Source organism: Cervus elaphus, chromosome 13 (genome assembly GCF_910594005.1).
Source record: "Cervus elaphus chromosome 13, mCerEla1.1, whole genome shotgun sequence".
Lineage (NCBI taxonomy): Eukaryota > Metazoa > Chordata > Mammalia > Artiodactyla > Cervidae > Cervus > Cervus elaphus.
In genome coordinates this window covers 34729176-34752594 of record NC_057827.1, presented here as the reverse complement: position 1 = coordinate 34752594, position 23419 = coordinate 34729176, and the positions used below count along the sequence as shown (strand labels likewise).

The 23419-nt window shown below is 51.4% G+C and overlaps 1 protein-coding gene across 4 annotated transcripts in view; it reads right to left on the bottom strand.

The window, feature by feature from the left end:
- TMEM266 (transmembrane protein 266) overlaps positions 1-23419 on the bottom strand; it is a 123557-nt gene that overhangs the window by 5410 nt on the left and 94728 nt on the right. For all 4 annotated transcript variants that reach the window (XM_043921847.1, XM_043921848.1, XM_043921849.1 and 1 more), the window contains 2 exons: positions 22125-22240; positions 9432-9621 (listed from right to left, as the gene is read on the bottom strand). In XM_043921847.1, the coding sequence (XP_043777782.1) occupies positions 9432-9621; positions 22125-22240 (306 nt within the window). The remainder of the gene's footprint in view (positions 1-9431; positions 9622-22124; positions 22241-23419) is intronic.

Genomic DNA, 23419 nt, shown 5'->3' with positions numbered 1-23419 from the left:
TTCACCACACCATGGCTGTGTCGGCTCCACAGAGGACTTCACGTTTATCATCTTAGGCAAATGTCAGCTTGTTGGTCTCAGCCCAAAGCCTGCTGAAAGCATTCTGAATCTTGATTCTGTCTACTAAGGAATTCTCTCTTGTACCTCAGTGTTGACTGTTCATTTGAGGATGCTCAATCTTCATCAAAACCATGGATAAAAGTAACCTGAGCCAGGTGACCTTCAGCCCAGACATCTCTCAGCTTCTGACTGGTCTGGCCAACCAGACAGCTTCTCCTGGATGACCTCCAGCCACCTCTGACTCAATGTGTCCAAAAGAGAACTCAGTTTCTCCCCCCGCCTCCACCTTGGTGAATGGTACCCTAGGACCCTGGTCACTTCTCCATGCTTCTCCTCCATTCTTACCAGCAATTCAGCTCCTGCTGAACCTGTGACAAGTCAAGGGATACCCAGATACCCTCTGCCATCCAGCCTTGGGTCAGACCTCACACTTTTCCCTTTGGCCTCTCACCATGCCTGCAGGGATTAATAAATGGGATTGCTCACTCCATGGACATGCCTGACACAGAACCTAGATCTCCAGGCAGCCACTGCAGGCCTGTCCAGTCTGCATTTGTTCCCTCTGCTCCAAACCTGTACCCACACAGGGGCCTCAGAGTGAGTTTCAAGGCAGTCAGAGCAAGGCCTTGCCCAGGCTTTTCCAGCAGTGTTGATTGCCACCCACTCCCCAACTCTCTCTGCTTCAGGTGGGCCCCTTTCTCCACGCTGACCACTTGGGCTGGGGCTTTGTCCCCTCCCACACAGAGGCCACATCGTACTGAGTCTCGCCAGCACTTAGCATGGGGCTTGGCATATACTACCCACAAATGAATAGGATGACTGGACAATGACCGAGGCTGGGTCCGGGGCCTGCATGACCTCCCAGGACCATTCCCCTCAGCCTCTGAGACGCTGTCAGCACCATGCAGCACACAGCCTTGCTCTTGGTCCCTGGTACTTCCTGCCCAGAGATTAATGACTACTGGTGTGTGGGAGCCTACGGGGAGGGAATGCAGGCAGGCACGGATGCATGTGGCCAGGAAGAGGCCATCAGTGAGCCCCGACATGGGGCTGCCCACCCTCCATCTAAGAGAACCCCTGCCCCGAGGTTTGCTTTGATTTGGCACTAAGGAGCCCTAAGGCCATGCAGGAACTGCCCCACAGGAGGACAGGGTTGGCTGACACTGGAGGGTTGAGAAAGAAGGGCTGGTACAAACTCAGGCTCCAGGACGAAACAGCCCAGGTGCCAGCCCCAGCTCTGCAGACATCTGCTCTGTGGTCTTAGGCAAATCCCTGGCCACTCTGAGCCTCAGCTTCCTCAGTAAAATGGGAATAAGAAATACCTACATGCTGGTGAGCTATATGTTCCACCGGGATGATGAAGGTCAAGTCTAACCTGGGTCTGTCTGTCACCTCCCTGAAACCCTGGCCCATGGTGCTCCCTGCCGGCCCCTAAGTCTCAGGTCATTGCTGTGGCAGCTGCTGTCAACCACCCAGCACCTTTGTTCCTAGGGCTGTTCCACGCAGCCCTCCTGACTGATCCTCCTAAAGCTGGTCGAGCGCTATGCTGGCAGTGCTCATTATGTGGGTGTGCTCCTCGGGCAGAGCCCCAGCCTGCCCAGCGAGGTGGAGCAAGAGGGCGTGGTGAGTCAGGTGGGCCTCCCTGGGCGGCGGGACTGGCCCGGCTGTGGGGTGGGAGTGGGGAGTCCGGACTGCACACCCACACGTCCTGTGCAGATACGAGCCCAGAGGGAGGCCCTGACTCCCAGCCAGGGCTCCCACTGCCACACTCCACGCTGCTGCTCCACAGCTCAGCGGCCTCATCGAGAAAGGACACTGCTATGTGACCAGCTGTGTGCCAGGCCGAGGGCAGCCTCATTGAGAAAGGACACTGCTATATGACCAGCTGTGTGCCAGGCCAAGGGCAGCCTCATCGAGAAAGGACACTGCTATGTGCCGAGCGCCAGCCGTGTGCCAGGCCGAGGGCAGTGCGTGTGGCCGAGTGCTCAGTCCTTCTCAGTGGCGATGTGCTTCTGCTCCTAGTTGGGACAATCAGAGTTCAGACTCAGGACCAGCTGCATAATTTGTGGGGCCCTTTGTTTAAAAAGCATTAAGGCTCAGAAATAAACTCACCCGTATATGGTCAATTAATTTACAGCAAAGGAGCTAAGAATGTACAAGGAGGAAAGGAAAGTCTCTTCAGTAAGTGGTCCTGGGAAAACTGGACCCCTAACTTACACCATACACAAAAATTTACTCAAAATGAATTAAGACTTGAATGTAAAACCTGAAACCATAAAAGTCCTAGAAGAAAACATAGGCGGTAGGCAAGCTCCTTGACCTTGGTCTCGGCAATGATTTTTTTGGATTTGACACTAAAACAAAAGCAATGAAAGCAAAAAATAAACAAGTAGGACTATACTAAACTAAAAAGTTTCTGCACAGCAAAGGAAACCATCAACAAAATGAATGGCAATCTACTGAATGGAAGAAAATATTTGCAAATCATACCTGATAAGGATTAATATCCAAAATACATAAAGAACTCATACAACTCAATAGCAAAAAAAAAAAAAAAGAAATAATAATCCAATTTAAAAATTGGATCTGAATAGACATTTTCCTGAAGAAGACACAGTGGGCCAGAGGTACACAAAAAGGAACTCAACTTCACTCAAGGAGTGCAATTAAGTGCAAACCAGAACTACAGGGAGATGTCACCTCACACTCGTTATAATGGCTAGAATCACAAGGACAGAGATAATAAGTGTTGGTGAGATGGCAGAGAAAAGAGAACCCCAGTACACTGTTGGTGGGAATATAAATTGGTGTAGCCACTCTGGAACACAGTATGGAGGTTCCTAAAAAAAAAATAAAATAATAATAATAATAATAGAACTATCATATGATCCAGCAGTTCTACTTCTGGGTATATATCTGAAGAAAACAAAAACATTTGAAAAGATGCATGCATCCCAATGTATACAGCAGCATTTTTTATAATAGCCAAGATATGGAAATAACCTAAGTGTCCAAGAATAGATGAATGGATAAAGAAGATGTGGTACATACACATACACACACACACACATACATGCATACATACATACAATGGAATGTTATTCAGCCACAAAAAAGAATGAGATCTTGACATCTGCAACAACCTGGATCGACCAGAGGGCATTGTGCTTAAGTGAAATAAGTCAGACAAAGACACGGTATGATCTTAAACAAAACCTAAAACAAACAAATGCCCTGAGCTCAGAGATACAGAGAACAGATTGGTGGTTCTCAGAGGCAGGGGTTGGGCAAGCAAGGGAGGGGGTGTGAAATGGTAGGTGAAGGGGCTCAAAAGGTACAAACTTCCGGTTATACAGTAAATGTCACAGGGATATGCTACAATATGGTCACTATAGTTAGCTCTGTATGGTATATTTGAAAACTGCTAAGAGAATAAATCTCAAAAGTTCTCATCACAATAAATAAAATTCTGTACCTATGCATAGTGATGGATGCTATCTAGACTTACTGTGATTCTCCAGTATATATAAGTATTTTCAGGTATACCTGAAATTAATATATCACTGAAAGAAAAAACATTAAGAATTTTAAGAGAGTGACACCAGAGCAATGAACCAAGTGTGACACCCTCAGTGACTGCAGGTGTTACCCCGCCGTGAAGCCAGTCCGGAGAGGTTAAGTAACTTGTTCAAGGCCAAGTTGAGATCCAAACCCAGCCCTGAGTCTGAATCCCACATCTTTCTTTCAGAGCCACCCACACCTCCCTACCCTGGTATGTGCTTCTCTGCTTTATGTGAGGGGCACCAGTTCTAGTGCTACAGCTCTGGGGGCTCTCCTGGTCTCCAGTGCCCCCCATCAGGAGGCCAGTGATGGGAGAGAGCCCGACTTGCCTCCGTCAGCACACAAGCCTCTCCTCTCCCAGGGTGAGACCCGGTGCCAGCTCTGCGGCCCGGTGCACCTCCGTGGAGGTTTCTCTGAGCGCCGGTGCAGTGCGGGGGCGGCGGGGGGTGGACGCCGAGGCTCACTGTGATATATGGTAAAAGCTGTGGCACTCCCACCAGCGGCTGTAATTCATAAGTTATGGGCGAGCTTCAAGACTAATAAATTTGGGAGGGAAGTATTAATGACTACACAGGGGCACTGTGAACTTGGCAGGCCCCAAAGCCTGGAACTTTGCAGTCCGGGTTTTAAAAATGATTTGTGCTGGAGCAAGTTTAAACAGAAGCTGGTTGGCGTTAGTCTGACAGCGACCTGCTGGCAACTGTGGGGACTGCGGGAGCCGCTTCTCCTGCCGCGGCTGAGGCTGGCACTCCCACTCCCGTGGCTGCCTCCCTCCCCATCCCCGTACCCCGAGGCTCCTGAGACTTACTGCTGATGTCTGCAGGTTAATCCCCGGATTGTCTGTGCTCTGGTGTGACACGCTGAGCCTTGGGGCCCTCGCTGGCCTGAAGGTCATGGTGAGCAACAAACACTGCCCTTTCTCCCTCTCCAGCGTGGCCCAGAGCGCCCCGAGCTTGTCTAGCCATGATTTCTAACATCGTGGAAATCCCTCTCTGGACACAAGTCCTGGTCAGACAGAGATGAGCTGGGGTGCCCTGACTCCCCAGCCCATCTGAGGCCGTGAATCATGCATGCCACTTGCTAGCCCGGCAAGGCTTCTGCTGTCTGTCTCAGAGGAACTACCTTTGCTATTGATGGCTCTGGGGGTTGGCAGGCCAGTGACAGGTTGGGAAATGTGCTAGCGCTCTGCTGAGTACGCCGGGCGCCGGGTGCCTCTAGAGAGCTATGAGGCAGGGATGTCACAGAGGAGACAGAGGAGAGCAAGGATAGGGCTCCAGGGCTAGATGGGAGGGGCACTGGCAACGGCTCCCAGGGGTGCACGTCTGCCAGCTCTGTGGCAGATCTGAGTGCCCAATCAGACATGCCTCTAGCTTCCAGGAGGGCTGGCAGAGAACCCGTGACCCCCCTGGCTGGCACGTGTAGCCGATCACTTTCTACCTTCCTCTTCTGCCTCCCTCCACTTCCTGCTGGAAGGTGCCCACCGTGGGGGCTGCAGGGAGAGAAGGAACAGGGTGGAGAGGCAGGGACTCACGGCTCCACAGTACTAGAATGTGTGCGGTTACTTTAAATGCTTGGCTTGTTTGCAGACTCTGTGACCTCAGATCTTGACACCCTGTGAATCCAAGAGTGGCATCAGGTGTCCGGGATCTGGAGGTCATTGGCTGGGGAGGGGGGATAGTAACGGCCAGGCTGTTATCTCAAGAGCGAAGGCTCCTGATGAGCGAGGCAGAGAGGTGCTGCAGAACGACTGGCTGTACCGGAGGTGCTCACCTGAGCTCAGGTGTTCAAAGGTGCGCACTGCCCAAGACGGAACAGCCCTGAGCAGGCTCCAGCGCCAGGTGAGCTGCAGCCTCCAAACGGGCTTCAGCAGCCACCAGGGCAGAGCAAGGAGGCAGCTCCTCCACCTCACTTTGCTCCGTTAGCAGGAAGGTCCTGGGATGGGCCGGTTGTACGTGCTAAGCTGCTTCAGTTGTGTCGGACTCTGTGCGACCCTATGGACTGTAGTCCACCAGGTTTCTCCCAGGCTTCTCCCCATGGAATTCTCCAGGCAAGAATACCAGAGTGGGTTGCCATGTCCTCCTCCAGGGGATCTTCCTGACCCAGGGATTGAACCTGTGTCTCCTTAAGTCTCCTGCACTGGCAGGCAAGTTCTTTACCACTAGCGCCACCTGGGAAGACCCTGGGATAGGCTGTAAACCTGCTCCTCTCATCCTTGGAAAACAGGACAAAGTGGGCAAAAGTTGCCACCAACTTCCAGAATTTTCAAAACGAAGATTCTTATATTCTGGATTCCCCAAGCACCGGCATGGGGAGCTGCAAGCCACAAGCGGGGTTTCTGGAGTGGGCTATTGCCAGAAGCCCCCTGAGCGCTAAGAGAAGACCCAGGGTTGCAGGACCCATAGTCAAACAAGCCATGTCCACAGATCTGTTCTGTTCTGCAATCAGCTATGAGCTTGCAGACTATATTCCATGTAGATCACTCTATGGGGAGCCTGCCAAGGGCCAGGTGTGGCTCCGAAGATAAAATGCGGGGGTGACCTGGCAAGCAGGGGTTCATATAAGGTCTCGAGGGAAGGACATGGTGACCGGGAGCTGACTCTGAGACGGGTTTGAAGGATGAAAAGAAGTTTGGCAGGCAGGCCTGTCCTGCCAGTGAACAGCATGTGGAAAGCCTCAGGGACTTACTACTACACAGAACACTTCTCCAAATGCAGAGATGCTTCACTCAGCCAGAGTGAAAGTGAAGACGGAGTGCAGAGTGGAGGGAGATGAGATGGCAGGGGGTGGGAGGGGGCAGCCTGGGACAAGAATATCAAGGGCCTTACATGCCACCTGTTACAAGCTGAGTCACCAGGTCCTCCGCCTCCAAAGTCATATGTTGAAATCCTAACCCACAGGACCTCAGAATGTGATCTGATTTGGAAATGAGATTGTTGTAGACAGAATTAGTTAAGATGAGGTCATATACTGGAGTAGGGTGGGCCCCAGACACAACACGACTAGGGTCCTTGTAAAAAGGGAAATCTGGACACAGACGCACACACAGGGAGGACAGCATGTGAAGAGAAGGCAGAGGTCAGGGTGATGCTTCTTTAAGGGACACCAAGGGTTACCAGCAACGCGCCAGGAGCCGGGGGAGAGGCAGCAGCAGATGCTCCCTCGCAACTCAGAAGGAGCCAGTCCTGCCAAGACCCTGATCCCAGACTTCCAGCCTCCAGAACTCAGAGACAGGAAACTTCTGTTGGTTAAGCCACCCAGTTTGCAGGACTTTGTTTCGGCAGCTCAAGCAAATAACCAGCCAAGGTATTAAGTCAGAGAGTGACATGAAAGATTATGGAAGATCACTGTGTGTGTGTGTGTGTGTGTGTGTTGGGGTGGGGGGGAGGAGTGAAGAGGGCACCCATGGGGGCAAAGTTGAGGTCAAGGAAGCAGATGAGGTCCAGAAAGAGGGAGGCTGAACAATGCAAACGAAAAGTCGGGAATGTTTCAAAATATATGTAGGCAGTAAAACCAGCAGGATCGATGATGAGTTGTGAGTAGAACCTACAAAGCCCTGGAAACCCAGAGTAAAGGCAGGAATCAGGCTATAACTGAACACAAATGAATGTCAAACTCTGCATGGGCATATAGAAAGTCAAGGATGGGCTGCAGGGAGGTTCCAGGGCTCAACAGAGCCATGACCTGGCTCATCTGTGAGCTGAGGCCAGGCAGCCACCACAAGGCTCAGTCACAGGGGTCTTGTGTCCAGAACAAAAAAAGCAGGCGTGGCCCCATAACACTCTGACCTGGTCTTGCAGCTCCCCGAGAAGCGTGCTTAGTTCTAGATGTCACTCTGAGAGGGACGGAAACACTGGAATGCTCAGGGAGGGACTGTACAGCAAGAACTTGGAGGGCTTGTGTCCCCTGAGGAGTGGCTGTGGGGATGCAGGTGACAGTCCCTGGAGGAGAAGGCACCCAGAGGCCAGTTTCCAAAAGGATGTCTCAGCTGGGAGACATAAAAGCTTCATCCAGGTGGGAGAGGTGGGTGCCAGGGGCAGACCTTGGCTCCATCTGAGGAAGTATTTTCTAACAGGCAGAGTCATGTGAAGTTGGGTTGGCCTGGGCTTCCTTGGGAGGTTCCAGGTACCTGTTCTTAGAAGCTGGTAAACCTCTTGGCAGGGGTTCTAGATGGGATTAACACGTCAGCTGAAGAGCTAGACTCAGAAGTCCTGAGCCCCCCAACTTCTAAAGTTCTAAGGATGGAAGGTCTCTCACAAGATCATAATAGCAATCACCCTACTCCCCCAAACCTGTTCACAGCACCGTGTAGCCTACAGAGCTTTCTCACGTCCACCAGTTCCCCAGACTTGCTGTGAGGCAGACAGAGCCGGAGTTATGAGCCCACTTTACAGAAGGGAGCACTGAGACCCAAAGTGGCAGAGCTGGGGAGTGGCAGAGTCTGGAGCTCTGGCTTCTTGCCTCCCACCCTGCCCAGCCCTGCCTGGCTGTTACTGCCCTGGTGAGGGGAATAGAGCACCCCAAAGTGAAGAGGGTCCTAGATCAAGCTGCAGTTAGCTGAGTCCAGCACCTCCATTTCCATGTGACCCCATGAAGTTCTCTTGATTTCTTTGGGCCTCCCTCCATATGACAGAAAAGAGGTGTGAGGATGGAATGAAATCACACTGTAAAAAGCTTCTCTTGGAGGCATTTGGGTAGTTCCCTTATCTTTAGGTCAAAAAGGTGGTCCTAGAAATGTATTCTGAATTATTAGGGGAAGTCAATATTTTAAAAAAACCTATCTTGGTAAAGTGAAGAAATCCCTTAGCCATCATTTTAGCAACAGCATTTTCAGGTGCAAGTCAGGGCAGGGTAGACTCAGACCAGAGCAGCAAGGGTGCCTGGGGAGGGGAACCTGCATCCAGGCTGCCCTGGGGGCTCTAACGAGGCTGCAGATCTCCCCTGCTGGCCCCTGCGCAGGCCAAGTCCTGGCCTGAGCCCGTCAGAACACAGCCTCCCCAAACCCCATAAAGGCCCAAACCTGACAGCTGCATCACCATGTAGGGGTATTTCCACCCCAATCACAAAATAACACCACCTGACATTTGCAGGACTACTTTGCAATTCTGAAAGCCACTTGCACCTGCTTCCTGGGGCCTCAGAGGAACCTGTGAGGAAGGCTCAGCATCATTCCATTTGACAGCTAGTGAAACCAAGACCCAGAAAGGTTAAGTCCCCACTACAAGGTGACACAGCTGGTCTTCTCTAGAGAACTCTGCCCTACGGTATGGCCAAGGCCCCCATCTCCACCAGCATCACCGGCCCATCAATTTACCACCATCCTCAAGGCTTAGGTTCTCGGCTGTTCTGGCCCCAGGCCCCTTACTATCTGGGTCCTGGGGGTCGGGAGTAGGGGCAGCCCAATAGGAAAGCCCGAGGGCACCCGGCTGGAAACCTAGCTCTGCACCTTTGGACGACTTTTCTGGGGCTCAGTCCCTTCACCCATAAAGTAGGAAAGTCTCCTGCAAGCTGCCGCGAGGAATGGGGAGGCAACACACTCAAAGCAGGCAAGTGTAGGTCACTACACTACAGGCCACTGAGATCATGTCGAAGTCGGATCAAGGCAACTTGACTGAACGCTTTCTCTGCGGCCGAGAAAGGCAGTCCCGGGGAGCACTAAACTAGGGTTCCCCCCCCAAAACTGTGGGCTGACATGGGGACACAGTCCCATCAGGAGACGTGCTCCAGCTCCCGGATGCTGTGGCTGTGCGCAGACCCCGGGGGCGGGGAGGGAGCTCCCCACGGCGGGGCTGGGGAGGCGCCGGCCGACTCACCTTGCGCGGGCTGCAGCTCCTCCACGACGCTCTCGGCCGCCGTCTCCTCGGCCCACGTGCCGGCCTCCACCACCTTGTAGCGGCTGCGCGGCTGGCTGAGCACGTGCGGGGCCTGCAGCGCCGCCTCGCGCTCCGCCGCCAGGTCCAAGTCCTGCTGCGCTAGGTGCGCCCGCAGCTGCCGGATCTCAAACTGCAAGAAGGAGAGGGGCGGTGGGCGGTGGGCAGTGGGCAGTGGGCGGTGGGCGGCACCGGGACCCAGGCCCTGCGAGATGTCTGGGCGCTTTCATTTTGGGAGAGCGGGGAGGAAGGCACTGAGCCTCCAAAGGCTGGAAGGGGGCGTTCCTTTATAAATCTCCCAACGGCACTAATGGCAAGAGTCCCTGACGTTTATGGAGGCTTTTCCAAGTAATAAAATATGTTCCCGTGTCCCATCTCCGATACTGTGTCGTGAGGACAAGATGGCCGTTAAGAGGAACACAATGGTGGTTTGCAAAAAAAAAAAAAAAAAATATGCATCGCAGGAGTCGGGGAACATCGGACTTGAATCCTGTTCTAGTTACTGGTCTAAAGTGTGACCCAAAAAATGAGAACCTTATTCAGGTGTCTTACACCGATGTTTAGCAGAGGACTGGAAACCCCACAATATCCAGGGCCAGCGATAACCTGCCAGGGAAGCCCATCATGGCATCGCGTGCTCGCTGGTCTGTGCCCGACCCACTCCTCTTCCAGCAGCGCCCACATCCTTCTCCGAGGTGTTCCGAGCGCTGGTCAGACAGGACTGGGCTCTGGTCCCAACCCTGCGGCTTTACTGCCATGTGGCTGGTTTCTGTCTCTGTAAAATGGGGGTTATCACCTCACAGAGCTCTTCATAAAGGCTTTGTAAAAGGCATCATACATTTTTATTTTGGTTTAAATTTTTGTTGTTGGGGAAAGTTTCCTAGAGAGGCTTTCAGATGCCTCTTGGGGTTGTGGCTGAGATGGCTGTTCACACTCTGGGGCCCTCCTGGGTCATCTGGGTGAAGGCAAAGTTTGGGTCTGACTCTCAACGGCCTGGCTGCGGACTCAGGAGGAAGGAGAGTCTTCACTGCCACCTAGTGTTCCAAACACACATTGCATCACTCTTGCACAACCCCACAACCTCCAGTCAAACCCCCAAAGACCTGAAGCTGGGGGTTAGCTCCCTACCTAGGAGATTACCTGCTTGCTCATGATTCCAACCTCCAGCCTTTGCCCCTCCCTGAAATGTCAGGTCACACCTCTAGCTGCCTGCCCGACAGCAACAGAACTGGGTCACAGATACCACACACTCAACCTAGTCTAAACAGGACTGTTCACTCTGTCCTCACAGCTGCTCCTCAGGTGCTTTCATCTCATTTTAGCTGGGGCCAAAAATGTAACCTCCTCCCTTGCTTCCTCACTTTCCAGTATCCTTGCCATCCACTCTGCCCTCAAGTCCAGCTCCCAAAGGGCTACCCCAAATCTACCCACCTCCCACACCTCCACGGCCAACTCTCACCTGGATGATTGCAGCCCCACATCCTCTACTATCCATCCTCCAACAGGGGCCAGAGGGGTTCTCATAAACGCAGATCAGATCATGTCACCCGCTTGTCATATCTCCCCTTGGGTGGGAGAAAACCCAAGCTTTTCACCCTTGACTTACAGAGCAGGTGTGAGTTCTGACTCCGTTTACTTGGCCCACTTCCTCTCACCCTTTCTCCCTTAACCTCTCACTGGGACACCTTCTCAAAACTCCTTAAACACACTAAGCCTGTGTTGGTCTCAGGATCACCTCCCCAGAGACCTCTGGTCCCATATCACATGGCTGATCCTCCCCTCCTTGGAGGCTTTCCCGGACCCCTAACCCAGCCACTCCATCCCATTACCCTGTTTGAATTCTCTACATTGCACTTAGCACCTTCTGATTGTTTTTTTTAAATTTATTTTAATGTTTTATTATTTTTCCTTTGATGAAAGTGAAACACAATTCAAGGATTCACTAACACTAGAGTGGCTGGGCAGCAAACTGACATTGGGACAACTTGTCAATGGCAGTGTTCACAGGTTTTGTCTCAAGGACCACTCAGGTCTGGGTAGAGTTCATCAGCCTCCAGCCTGAGGACACGCCTCTGGCCGCCTGTGTGCTGAGAGCAGAGCAGGGAAATGGGGCTGAGGGTCCGGCCATGAGATGAAAGGACATTGACCTAATTCCCAGGGTGTGCCTCACCTAGTGCCCACTCGCAGACCCCTCTGGTTCAGTTTCTCCAGAGGATGAAACTCTTGTCTCTTGTGTGATGGGGGAGCGTGGTCTCCTGACTGTGCAGGATTTGCAAGGGGACCTAGAGGGTTCAGATAGCCCGTGTACAGACTTTTAGCCCACCCCTCTCCCCTATGGTCGGCTTCACACTCACCCCTTCCTTCCAAACTCTCCAGGGTTCTGAGGGGGAATTAGCCCATTTCCTTCACTAGCCACCTCTTCACACACTCCGTTAGTGATAGATCCTCCTCTCTTTGAGATCAGTTACCACTTTCTTGCTCTCTCTCTCCACTTCCCGCAAATCCACAGAATTCTCTCTCTCCTCTCTGTCCTGATGGACAGGACTTAAAGGATTTCTTAATTCTTATCTGTTTATGATTCTTTTTTTCTTTACCACCATCTTAGTGGAATTTGGAGAAGGAGATCAGATAAACATGTGTGGTCACTCCACCATGTTCTTCGAAAATTGTCTATGGGTGTTCCTCTCACCTGTAGTGGTGTGCAGGCATTAAAAAAATAAAAAGAGGCCTGATTTACAGTGCATGCTAATCTCTGGTAAATCCACCATGACCACTTCCAAACTACCAACATGATGTTATGCAGAACAGGGAAGAAACCTTCACAACTGGCCCTCTGTTAGAGCAGGAATGTAGAATATAATCTACACAAGAATAAAATATAGAAGATAATCTCTGCAAGAGCAGGGGTCTTGCCTGTCTTGTTGCCTGGTACACAGAAGGCCCTCAATAAATATTGCTGAGGGAATCAATACATGAATGTGTGAAACTAGTCAGTTTTGCCCAATTCTGTGTTTTCAGGCTGAGTCCTAACACCAGCCACAAACTGGGTCCTGATCCTGACCCAAAGCTGAGACAAAGTCTGAGCCCCAACACTGAGTCCTGATCCTGCTCACAGAGTGAGCCCCAAGTCTGTCACATACTGAGCCCTGACCCAAGTCACGAACTGAGAGGCCAACCTGATCACACACTGGGCTCCAACTCTGGTCTCAGGCTAGGCTCAGACCTGGATCTTAACAACCCAGTACTCAGATGGCGCCACTGGTCTCAGGAAGTGAGAAAGCAAGGCTGGCTTGTTACAGGGTAGTCTGTGCAGAGGGAGCTGGCTGGAGCCACCCTTCTCGCAGCAGGTCTCAGATGTCATGGAGGACCCATTAGGCAACCCTCCTTAGCTCTGCTGGGGCTAGGAGGCCCTCCAGCCCCAGCTGATCTGAACTTCCCATGGGCGTACCCAGCCTGCTTTCTCCAAGGCCGCTCATCAGGGCCGGCGGTCCTAGCTAATGGCCTCCAAGGCCACTCTGAACAGATGCATTATTGATAACTTGTAATTGATACAGAGCTGCCCATGAGTGTTCCACTGGAATTCAGGCCAGACAGCCAGAGGCCAGAGCTTGCCCAGCCCCAAGCCCATATATGCAGACATAGGAATGCACAATGAAATAAGTTTTAAGCTAAAAATATGCACCCCGAGTGTATGGTAGTTCTAGTCATTCATTTATTCATCCATTCACTAAGAAGTCAGGTAAAGCCTGGTGAGGGTGATGTTAAAATTCTGTTATGTATACTGGAATGAAAATGCCTCTCCCAGTGAGTCCTGGCTGGTCCCAGGGATAGGGGCTATCTGCTGCACAAGGAACGCATCTCTTAGGAGAGTCCTGAAGGCTAGCTCTGGGGGGCACCTGTGGTATAGGTGGTGTGTCCGGGAGGCAGAGACTGGGAGGGCAGAGCGGTGAGGAGGTCTGCAGGGGCCACACCAGGCACACAGCCGTGGAGCATGGTAAGTGGTTCTAAGGACTTTGGCCCTTATTTAAAGAGCAACAGTGAACCACTGAAGTCTTTTAAAGAGAAAGGTGGGGTGGTGGAGGTGGTAGGGTGGTGATTCAGCTGAGCATTTTGAAAGGACTGTGCTGAAAGCAGAGAGGAAAATGAACTGGACAGACATAATCCAGGACAGACATGGGAATACGAGCTGGGAGACTACTGCAGCGGTCCGGGCCAGGGATGACCAGAATCTGGACTAGAGTAGAGACAGTGAGAAGGAGATGAGAACTGTTTAGGAAGCGAAAGTGTCAGCATGGGGAGGGATTAGAATGCGGATGAGGGAGAGGGCAACCTGCTTTGGGGACAGGTTATTACAAGCTGTTTACCCAGAGAGTGTGGGGTGGCTGGATGCTCTGAGTGCTCGCCCTAAAGAGAAATGACTGACCCCTCGCAGAGGAGACACTACAGATGGGCTGCATCGGCTCTCGGCTCTGGCCACTGGCCGTGACAGCCCAGAGGACTGTTCAGATGTTCTAGCTGGGACCCTCAGAGTCTGGCTCCTGATCCGCATTCCTGAACATGGCCACGTGTGCTTCCCCAGTTGATGAAGAGTTGTCAAGGGGTCCTAGGATATCAGGGCCTCGTTAGTCAGATGGGAAAACTAAGGCCCTGAGACGGGAAGGAGGCGTTTGTGCCAGGGGACAGGATGGGGTAAAGGCTCAGACCACATGGTACAATAGAAGCAATGTTGGGTCCAGAACCCACGCCTCTGGCTTCTAGCCCCACAGACCTTGGTCAGGGAACTTGAAGCTTTATGGGAGAGATGGAAGTAACTCAACCCAACAGAATATGAGGAGCTTAATGGTAACAGGGGTCAGAAAAGGGCAGGAGGCTCCCAGGTGGGAAAACAGCTAGAGCTGGAGGCAGGAGCCCATCACCACCCCTCACTCTGTTGTTCTTGTTCAGCCGCTCAGTCGTGTCTGACTCTTTGTGACCCCATGGACTGCAGCACGCCAGGCTTCCCTGTCCTTCACCATCTCCCAGAGCTTGCTCAAACTCATGGCCACTGAGTCGGTGATGCCATCCAACCATCTTGTCCTCTGTCACCTCCTTCTCTGGCCTCACTCTGACTTTGGTTAAGTCTCTTTTCCTCTTTGGGCCTCATTTTCACTGTGTGTTAAATAAGGCTAATGGAGCAGCTGAATTCTGGTCTATGATAAGCTCTGTCCTGGCTCTGGGATTCTAACTGGGAGGGAAAAATCGCAAGTGCCAGGTAACTTTTGGCGCATCTTCAGGACCATCCTGTGCTCCTATGCTGCATGCTGTGTGTGCTCAGTCATGTCTGACTCCTTGTGACCCTGTGGACTGTAGCCCACCAGGCTCCTCTGTCCATGGGGCTTTCCAGGCAAGAACACTGGAGTGGGTTGCCATTCCCTTCTCCAGGGGATCTTCCCGACCCAGGGTTTGAATCCATGTCTCTTGTGTCTCCTGCATTGCAAGTGGGTTCTTTACCCCTGAACCACCTAGGCAGCGCCCTGTTTTCATGCGAATGCCCAACTGCAGAGAGCTAACTCTTTACAGAGAGGATAACATAATCCAGAACCTCTAAAATGCATCAACAATGCATTCCACAGACAATAAGAATTACTATTCATGCAAACAAGTAGAAAAAAGTGATTGATTATCAAATCATAAACCAGTTAAGACGCTGCTTAGGATCTGCACAGAAGCTGACCTATTTAAATATTTGAATTAATGGACAAGGGCTTTGAAAACTGTGATTAATATGTTAGAGAAGGGAGGGGGAAAGATGGATAAAATGGATGCAACATTTCAGTGGAGGAACAGAACCTATAAAAGAATTAAATGAAAATTTTAGAACCTTAATCTACAATATCTGAAATTGAGTCCTCAGTTGATGCGTTTAACAGCAGACTGGACACAGTAGAAGACAGGGATGTTGAACCTGAGGATAGATCTATAAAAAAAAATATTAGGACTTACAGTCAGAAAAAGAAAAAAGAGAGAGAATGGGGGAAGAGATTAGGGTATAAGAAAGATACGATCAGAAAGTCTAACATGCAATTAGAGTTCCAGAGGAGAAAAAAGATAGGATGAGGCCGAAGCAATACATAAAGAGATCACTGGGGAAGTTCCCTGCTGGTTTAGTGGCTAGGACTCCGCACTCCCAATGCAGGGGGCCTGGGTTCCATCTTTGATCAGGAACTAGAACCCACATGCCGCAACTCAAGATCCCATGTGCTGCAATTAAGATCGGGCACAGTCAAATAAATAAACGTTAAAAAGAAGAAATGATGGTCCAAACCTTTGCAAATCTAATGAAAAACATCGACCCAGAAATTCAAGAAACTGAGAAGAATCTCAAGGAGGAGAAATATAAAAACCGTGATGCCCTGTAATCAAAGGGCAGGTAAGGAGAAACACCTGTAGCACGTGGGCCTGGGCCTCTGGGAGAGAAAGCACATGGTGGCTTTGACGACAAAATGAAGCAAATTTCTCACTGGCAAACTGGTGCAGTGGGGACAAAAGGACCATCGTGTGACTCAGGAAGAATGAAAGTGCAGTCACCGCCCTTCTTAATGCACATCATGAGCTAAGTATTTCTAATCAGATAACCTGACCAAATCAGCTGGGATCCACAAGGAAGCCCTCAGCGTGCATTACTGGAGTGAGTCAGTCCCCTTCCATTGGGCTGGGCTTTTAATGCACGCCCAGGCGGGGCCAGACCCCCGGGGCGGCAGGGCGGGCACACCCAGCGCATCTCTGCCTTTAATGGTCTGGTTTGTGGAGTACAACTGACATGGCCTTGGCCTGATCAATGCACACTTTGGCCAGAAGCTCGATGGTATCTAATGCAATAGCAATAATTTTCTTCCATCCTATTAGGGCTGTCTGCACAGACTGCCCTGCCTTCAAACCCATCTGCTATTGGGATGGCATCCAATGTTTATTTCCATTAGTTTCACCATTGTTGGTAACAATAAAACTCAGGAGACAGTTGCAAACTAATGATTTAGGAGCAGGGTGATGCTGAATCCGACCTTGGCCCCTTTCTATCCACTGTGAAGATGACTGGTAGTTGGCCATAAATTTAAATTATGGCAAAAGGATAACATAAGTTATTCCTCTGATGGCTAATTTTATCAGCTAAATAGGCTTGTCATTAAAGCTATCGGCTGTTTTACAAATCACTTCCCATGTTTGGAAAAAAAAAAAAAAACACTTTCCTTCTCACTGTTGGAGATCTTGAATAATCCGGGTAACAAAGACTATTGTGTTGAGCTGGGGGGCTCTGGTCTCTGCAAGAAAAGACGGGGGTTCTCTAGAATTAGCCAGCAGCAAATGCCACCTCCAGAACGAGGAGAGAACCCCTTCCCCCTGCTTCCACCGGGAATGTCTATCCCTTAGGGTCCAGATTTCTTCAGGAGACAGGCCAGGGGGACCTGCATCATCCAGGGAGAACTGATCATTGTGACTGCTCCTCTTGCTATTGGGAAGTGGGGAAGGGAGTTAGGAAACACTGTGGGCCTACAGGCGGCTGTGCAGGTGACTGTTTTCAGCAGACGCACAGCCTACTGTTGTGGGGGTCTGGCGCCTTAGGTATGAATGTGTAACTGAGTCCACCATCAAACGGGGGCAGAAGCAAAGTCACCGCTTTTAGGCCCAGGCAGTAAAAATCGTCTATGCACAGTTCTCTACCCTCCCTTTCTTAACCCCTGGCTGAAAGGAGAACACTCCTGACACTCAGAATAAGCAGCAGCCATGACATGGAAGAGCCTGGAGGCCAGACTGTGACACAGTGTCCCTGTACCCCCACCCGGCTCTGGGCTGCAGTGGGGGGTGGGGGACAAGTACGCTCCTCCTGTGTTAGGCCACTGGATGTCCGGATCTGTGTGACGGAGCAGGTGCTGTTACTCATTCTAACAGACTTGTACAGATGCCCTGTTTGTGGTGTAGGAAAATGAACACAGAGCCTGGAGTTCCATCCCGGCCCTTCCTTCCATGACAAACAGTGAGACCCTGGGCAAGCCGCCGTCTCTCTCAGCCTCAGTCTTTCCATCTATAAAAGGATTAATAATACCAAGCCTGCCAACTCTGACCATCAAAGTCAAGATGAGCTAAAACACGTGGCAGTGCATTTGTAAACAGTCACCATTATATAAATGATTTAGTATTGTTTTTATTCTCTCTCTCTCACATTTACTGAGAGACGTCAGTGGACCAGACTTTCTATACTACTTGAATTAATCTGAACTTCACAGCATCCTTGTGATACAAGCCTTGTTTCGTCCATTTCTCCAATGAGGATCCTGAGATTCAGGGGTGAAGGGAGTGATCCATGTAGCTGAGGTCAGAATTCCTCTTGCTGACTCCCTGGGAGAGAGGATGGCCCCCCACCCCGCAAGCTGCCCTCATACAGGACTCTTCTTTAGGAGCCTGCCGCTTGCCGCAGGTCTGAGGCTGTCCTAAGGGGCTCCTTGGCTGCCTTGAGTTCCATTGGTTGCCTTGCAGGCTGGCCCCAAGTCACCCAAGACTGAGCCCCACCTCCTTAGGTCTCTTGCCAGTGATCTCAGGGTGGATGGTGCTGAGGAAGTAGAACTTCGCTGGTCCCACAGGGCCCAGCAGGGAAGAGAAACAAACTTCCACAGGGCTCTGAGTTGGATCATATTACTGGGGGCCAACGGTTGTTGCAAGGCTTAGAGCACAAAGAGCAGGTACAATGGGGACTTCAAAATATGTTTTGGAATGAGAGCAAGGGGCCAGGCAGGGATGCACTAAAACCTCAGAGGTGGTTTCATATGACGAATAGGAAGAATATATCATTGCACTGATTTAACCCCTGCTTCGAAAATACCTTTGATTTCTGAAGCAGCCGTTTACAGAGAAGGACAAAAAGTGCACACCATCTCTCTGAAGGACGGTCCCTAGCACCCCTCCTCTGGAATCCACTGGTGTACAGATGGATGCCTAGCAAAGCTCTGGGTGGACATACAAGCAAAGAGCAGAATCCACAGAGAGAGCAAAAGAAAAGTAAATGGGAATGACCTTCCAGCCAAAGGACTGTTGAATGCAAGGGGCTGAGGGGACATGCTTCCATCACAGTAATGAGCCGTCTGGAGGAAAATGGCAGAAGGCCAGCCAGGGCTGGAGGAAGGTGAGGCCGGCCACAGAGTGTACCCCCGTCACTCCCCCCGGCTTGGCCCCTCTGGGCTCCTCGTAGGAATCTGCTAAGGGTAAGGTAAGCCCAGAGGCCAGGAACGATGTGGGACTGAGGGCAGCACTGAATCCTGTCTCCCTGGGAAGACCAGAGGGCCAGTGTGGTCCAGGGGAAAGGACCGGAATGAGCCATAAGACACCCTCTTCCATCCTCATCCCTCACTGGCCTCAGGTTCCCCCACCTGCCAAATCCAGGGGCCCCTCGTCTACAACACAAGGAGGTTCCGGGCCACTGGGGTGTGGCCACGTGGTAAGAAGTGGGCTGCCACGTGGCACAGAAGAGAAAATGTACAAACTGTTCCTGCAAGAAACTGGCAAACCATGTCACCCATCGTCTCCACAGGGTCACCGTGAGAAGCAACTTAAGCTTTCTTAAAAAGTGACGATGAATTTTAAAAAGAGTCACTTGACTGGTGAGAGAGCCGACACACCCGGCCTCAGCCAGGTGCTCAGGGTGAACACCCACGGTGATGTCAGAGTGACAGTATTACCTTTGATGTGATGGGATGAGAATGGCATCGGATCTCTGCGGTCTCCCTCCCAAACTCCCAGAACTCCAGTCGAATCATGAGAAAGCCACGAGTCAAAACCCAACAGAGAGACACGCTATAAAACGCCTGACCAACTCTCCCAAACTGTCCAGGCCCCCACAAACAAGAGAGGTCTGAGGGACTTTCAGAGCCAAGGGGAGCCCCAGGAGACATGATGACTCATTGTCATATGGTATCCTGGAACAGATCAAGGACATTCGATAAAAACCGAATCTGAACAATGTGCGGACCTTGATAACAACATATGAATGTTGGTGCATTAATTGTGACAAAAGCATGATGTTAGGGTAAGATGTTAACAATAGGGAAATGGGGTAGAGCGCATATGGGAACTCTGTGATACTGTCACAATTTTCCTATAAGTCTAAAACTGTTCTGAAAAAGAAGAGCTGGCGAATGGTTATGCAAATACATGCCAGGGAGAGAGCAAGGTGAATGCAAAGTGATGCCACACATTTCACTGGAACTTTGGATACATTTCAGTTTCTTAGGTAGAATACACGAATTTATTTTGGAAATTGCTTCATTGAACCCTAAGAATTCCAGCCGGGAGAGAGAGAGAGTTTGCGACCAAGATGAACAGAATGACCTGGGATGGGGTGGGGTGGGGTTGGGGGGAGCAGCAGCGAGAGACTCTTTGGAAGCTATTGAGGGAGCTGAGGGGAGCTGGGTCTGTGCCCACAAAAGAAGGGGTGTCCTCAGGCCGTGATTTAAAGACACCCTGGTGCTCAACCTGATCAAGGTTTTCACCAAGCCCTGAGAAGTGACCTGGGTAGGAAAATGTCATGGAACAAGACCCTAAGCAAGGTGGGCTGGGAAAGAAGGACATTTGGTTAGGACACCTGGATCTACTCCTGGCTCTAAAAGCCCTCACTTAGCTGTGTGCTCTTGGGCAAGTCACCAATCCTCAATTTTCTTACCTGTAAAATGGGTGTGTGTGGGGAAATAGGGGTTAGTTCTCATAGAGTCACTATTTGTCAGGTGCCGGGCTTTAGGCTAGACAATCCCACAGCCATCCTTCCAGGATTTTTATTACTAGCCCCATTTTTCAGATTAGGAAAACCAAGGTCCACAGAGGTTTCACTGGTGTCCAAAACCACAAGTAGCCAAGATGGCTTTGCACTCAGGTCTGTCCACAACAACTTAACTATTCCGATCACTTTCCTCTCAAAGGATCTGGCCACCCCTGACATCCCATGAACTAGCATTCACATTTCTTTAAGGGCATTTGTTGCCCAGTCAAGTCTCAAGCCTGGTCTTACAATCCAGTTGAAAATGAAGTGTCTGTCTACTCCATCCTGTGAAGCGGGCAGGGCCGAGCTCTGGGAGAGAGGAGAATCCAGCCTCGGCTCTGGCCAGCCCCTCCCGCCCTCCTGGCAGCCCCCTGGGATTCCAGCCCGTCTGGCCCTTTTTTGCTGTCTTAACTCAGATGACAGGCTTCAGGTGTTTTTTAAATTAAAATGGTTTGTTTCTGTTCATCTCTTTTCCAGATGTCACTACCTAGAGGGAATCTGTCTTTATTTATGGGCTCTTTCCTGCGCGGAGTCCAAGGGAGTCTCCCTCCGGCCCAGACCCCCGGGAAGGAGGCCACATGGAGTGGGTGATGTGAACCAGGACAGCAGGAATGTGGGGTCCCTGGGGGCTCAGGACGGGGTCGTGGTGGAAAGCAGGGGAGGTAGGCTGCCGCCAGGGCTTCCCCTCAGCCACGCGGCACATGGGCTGTTAACGTGAGGCTCGTGGGGCCAGCTTGCTCTCTGCGGCCTGGGAGGCCAGGCATTTATGAAGAGCAGATGCAGGGCTTTCATGTGGCCAAGTGTGGCTGAGCAGAGCATTCATTTTCCTATCAGACAGCAGACTGGGAGCTGCCTGACCACACTCTGGCCAGGTCCTGGATGAGGCTCGAGGTGTCGTCTCCCTGACCCCAGAGCCTGCTTCCCTTGGTGGTTCTACAGCCTCTTCCAGGCTTCATTCCCATCTCCACTCCTGTCTCTCCCATCCGTCCTCCAAGGGTGGCAAGAAAGATCCACCAAAAATTCAAATCTGGGGACTTCCCTGGTGACCCAGTGGTTAGGACTCTGCTCCCAATGCAGGGGACCCGGGCTCGATTCCTGGTCAGGGAACTAGATCCCGCATGCCACGACTAAGACCAGGCACAGCCAAATTAAAAAATAAAATTTAAACCTGAGCAGATCCCCCTGTTGCTGCTGCTAACATTCCAGATTTCCTCTCTCTCATCAGGATGAAGGCCAAACTACTTCTGGTTAGCCGTGCAGAGGACAGGGGGTGGAGGGGAAGAGATGGGCCTTGAGTGAGGCCTGGATTCCTAGACAGACCCTCTTCCAGGCCCAGCTGCCCATCCCCACCCCACCCACCCACCTCAGCACAGCCTCACAGGGCCCCTCCCTGTCTCTGAGTCTTTTCCTTGGTTCCCAGAGGGAGGAGGGCACTGCTGACGCCTCTCTGGTGGGCCTGGGGGTCCTGGCTGGCAACTGGCCCACCATGATGCCCGGCAAGCTCTGCACACAGAATCTGTCTCCCCTCCCCTTTCAGAGACCACGGTGCCCAGAAGACCCTGATAACTGAGAAGGTGACTCAGCCGGTTCGGGCTGGAGAGCTGACTGGTCACTCAAGATGAAAAGAAGCCTGGCCTGGGAATTGGGGCTGAGTCCAGGCCTGGCTGGGCACAAGTGACCTTAGAGACACGTCTCCTGACTCTGGGCCTTGGGCTCCCCATATGTCTGTGAAGGGGCCGGAGGAGCTCACTGACCACAGGGCCCCTGCAGCTCTGACACCCTGGGGGACTTTAGGCACCACTAGTGTTCTCAGCCCAGGATGGACCCGGGCAGAACTGAGCGTGGCCATGCGTTACCCCTTGCTCCTGACAGATCTGCGTCAGTCTCTCCAGCTGCTCGTCTTGGATGGCCTTGGCCTTCTCATACTGCTGGATGACCATCTCCATCTCCACCTTCACCGGGAGGACGTAGGCTGCAAGACAGAGACAGCCCCATGAAGAGCTTGGCAGTGGCGGGGCTGGGAGGGGAAGGGCCAGTCCCAGCGTCCAGCCAGCACCAAGTTCAGGCCCAGGTGTGGTTCCCAGAAGATCTAGCAGTGCAGTGGCAGGCATGGTACCTAGGTACCAACAGCACCCAGAAAGTATAAGAGAGCTAGAACCCTAAGCCATTGTGACCGAGATACTCATTTTCCTCCTTTTCCATAGTGACATTCTGCATATGTGCTCAGTCGCTCAGTTGTGTCTGACTCTTCACAACCCCATGGACTGCAGCCCACCAGGCTCCTCTGTCCATGGGATTTTCTGCAATTCTGGCTATGTGCATGGCTGCCTGGTATGAGGACTATATTTTCCAGTCTCTTTTGCAGCTGTGAGCAGCCGTGAGACTACATGCTGGACAATGGGATATAAGCGCAGGTGTCATGAAGCAGCTTCCAGAAGCCTTTCTTAAAAGGCAGCTGGGGTTGATGAGGAAGTGGAGATATTAGAACCTTCCCACACTGCTGGTGGGAATGTAAAATGGGGCAGCTGCTCTGGAAAACAGCAGTTCTTCAAAATATTCAACAAAGAGTGACCACATGGCCCAGTAATTCCATTCCTAGGAATGTAAGAAAAATGAAAACATATGTCCACACAAAAACTTGAACATAAGTATCCATAGCAGCCCAAAGTGGAAGCAACCTAAATGTCTATCAGCTGACAGATGGATAAATAAAATGTGGTATATCTATGCAACGGAACACTTCAGTTCAGTTCAGTTGCTCAGCCGTGTCTGACTCTTTGCAACCCCATGGACTGTAGCACTCAGGCTTCCCTGTCCATCACCAACTCCTGGAGCTTGCTCAAACTCATGTTCATCGAGTCGGTGATGCCATCCAACTATCTCGTCCTCTATTGACCCCTTCTCCTCCTGCCTTCAATCTTTCCCAGCATCAGGGTCTTTTCAAATGAGTCAGTTCTTTGCATCAGGTAGCCAAAGTATTGGAGTTTTAGCTTCAACATCAGTCCTTCCAAAGAATATTCAGGACTGATTTCCTTTAGGATAGACTTGTTGGATCTCCTGCAGTCCAAGAGTCTTCTCCAACATCACAGTCGAAAAGCATCAATTCTTTGGCGCTCAACTTTCTTTATAGTCCAACTTTCACATCCGTTCA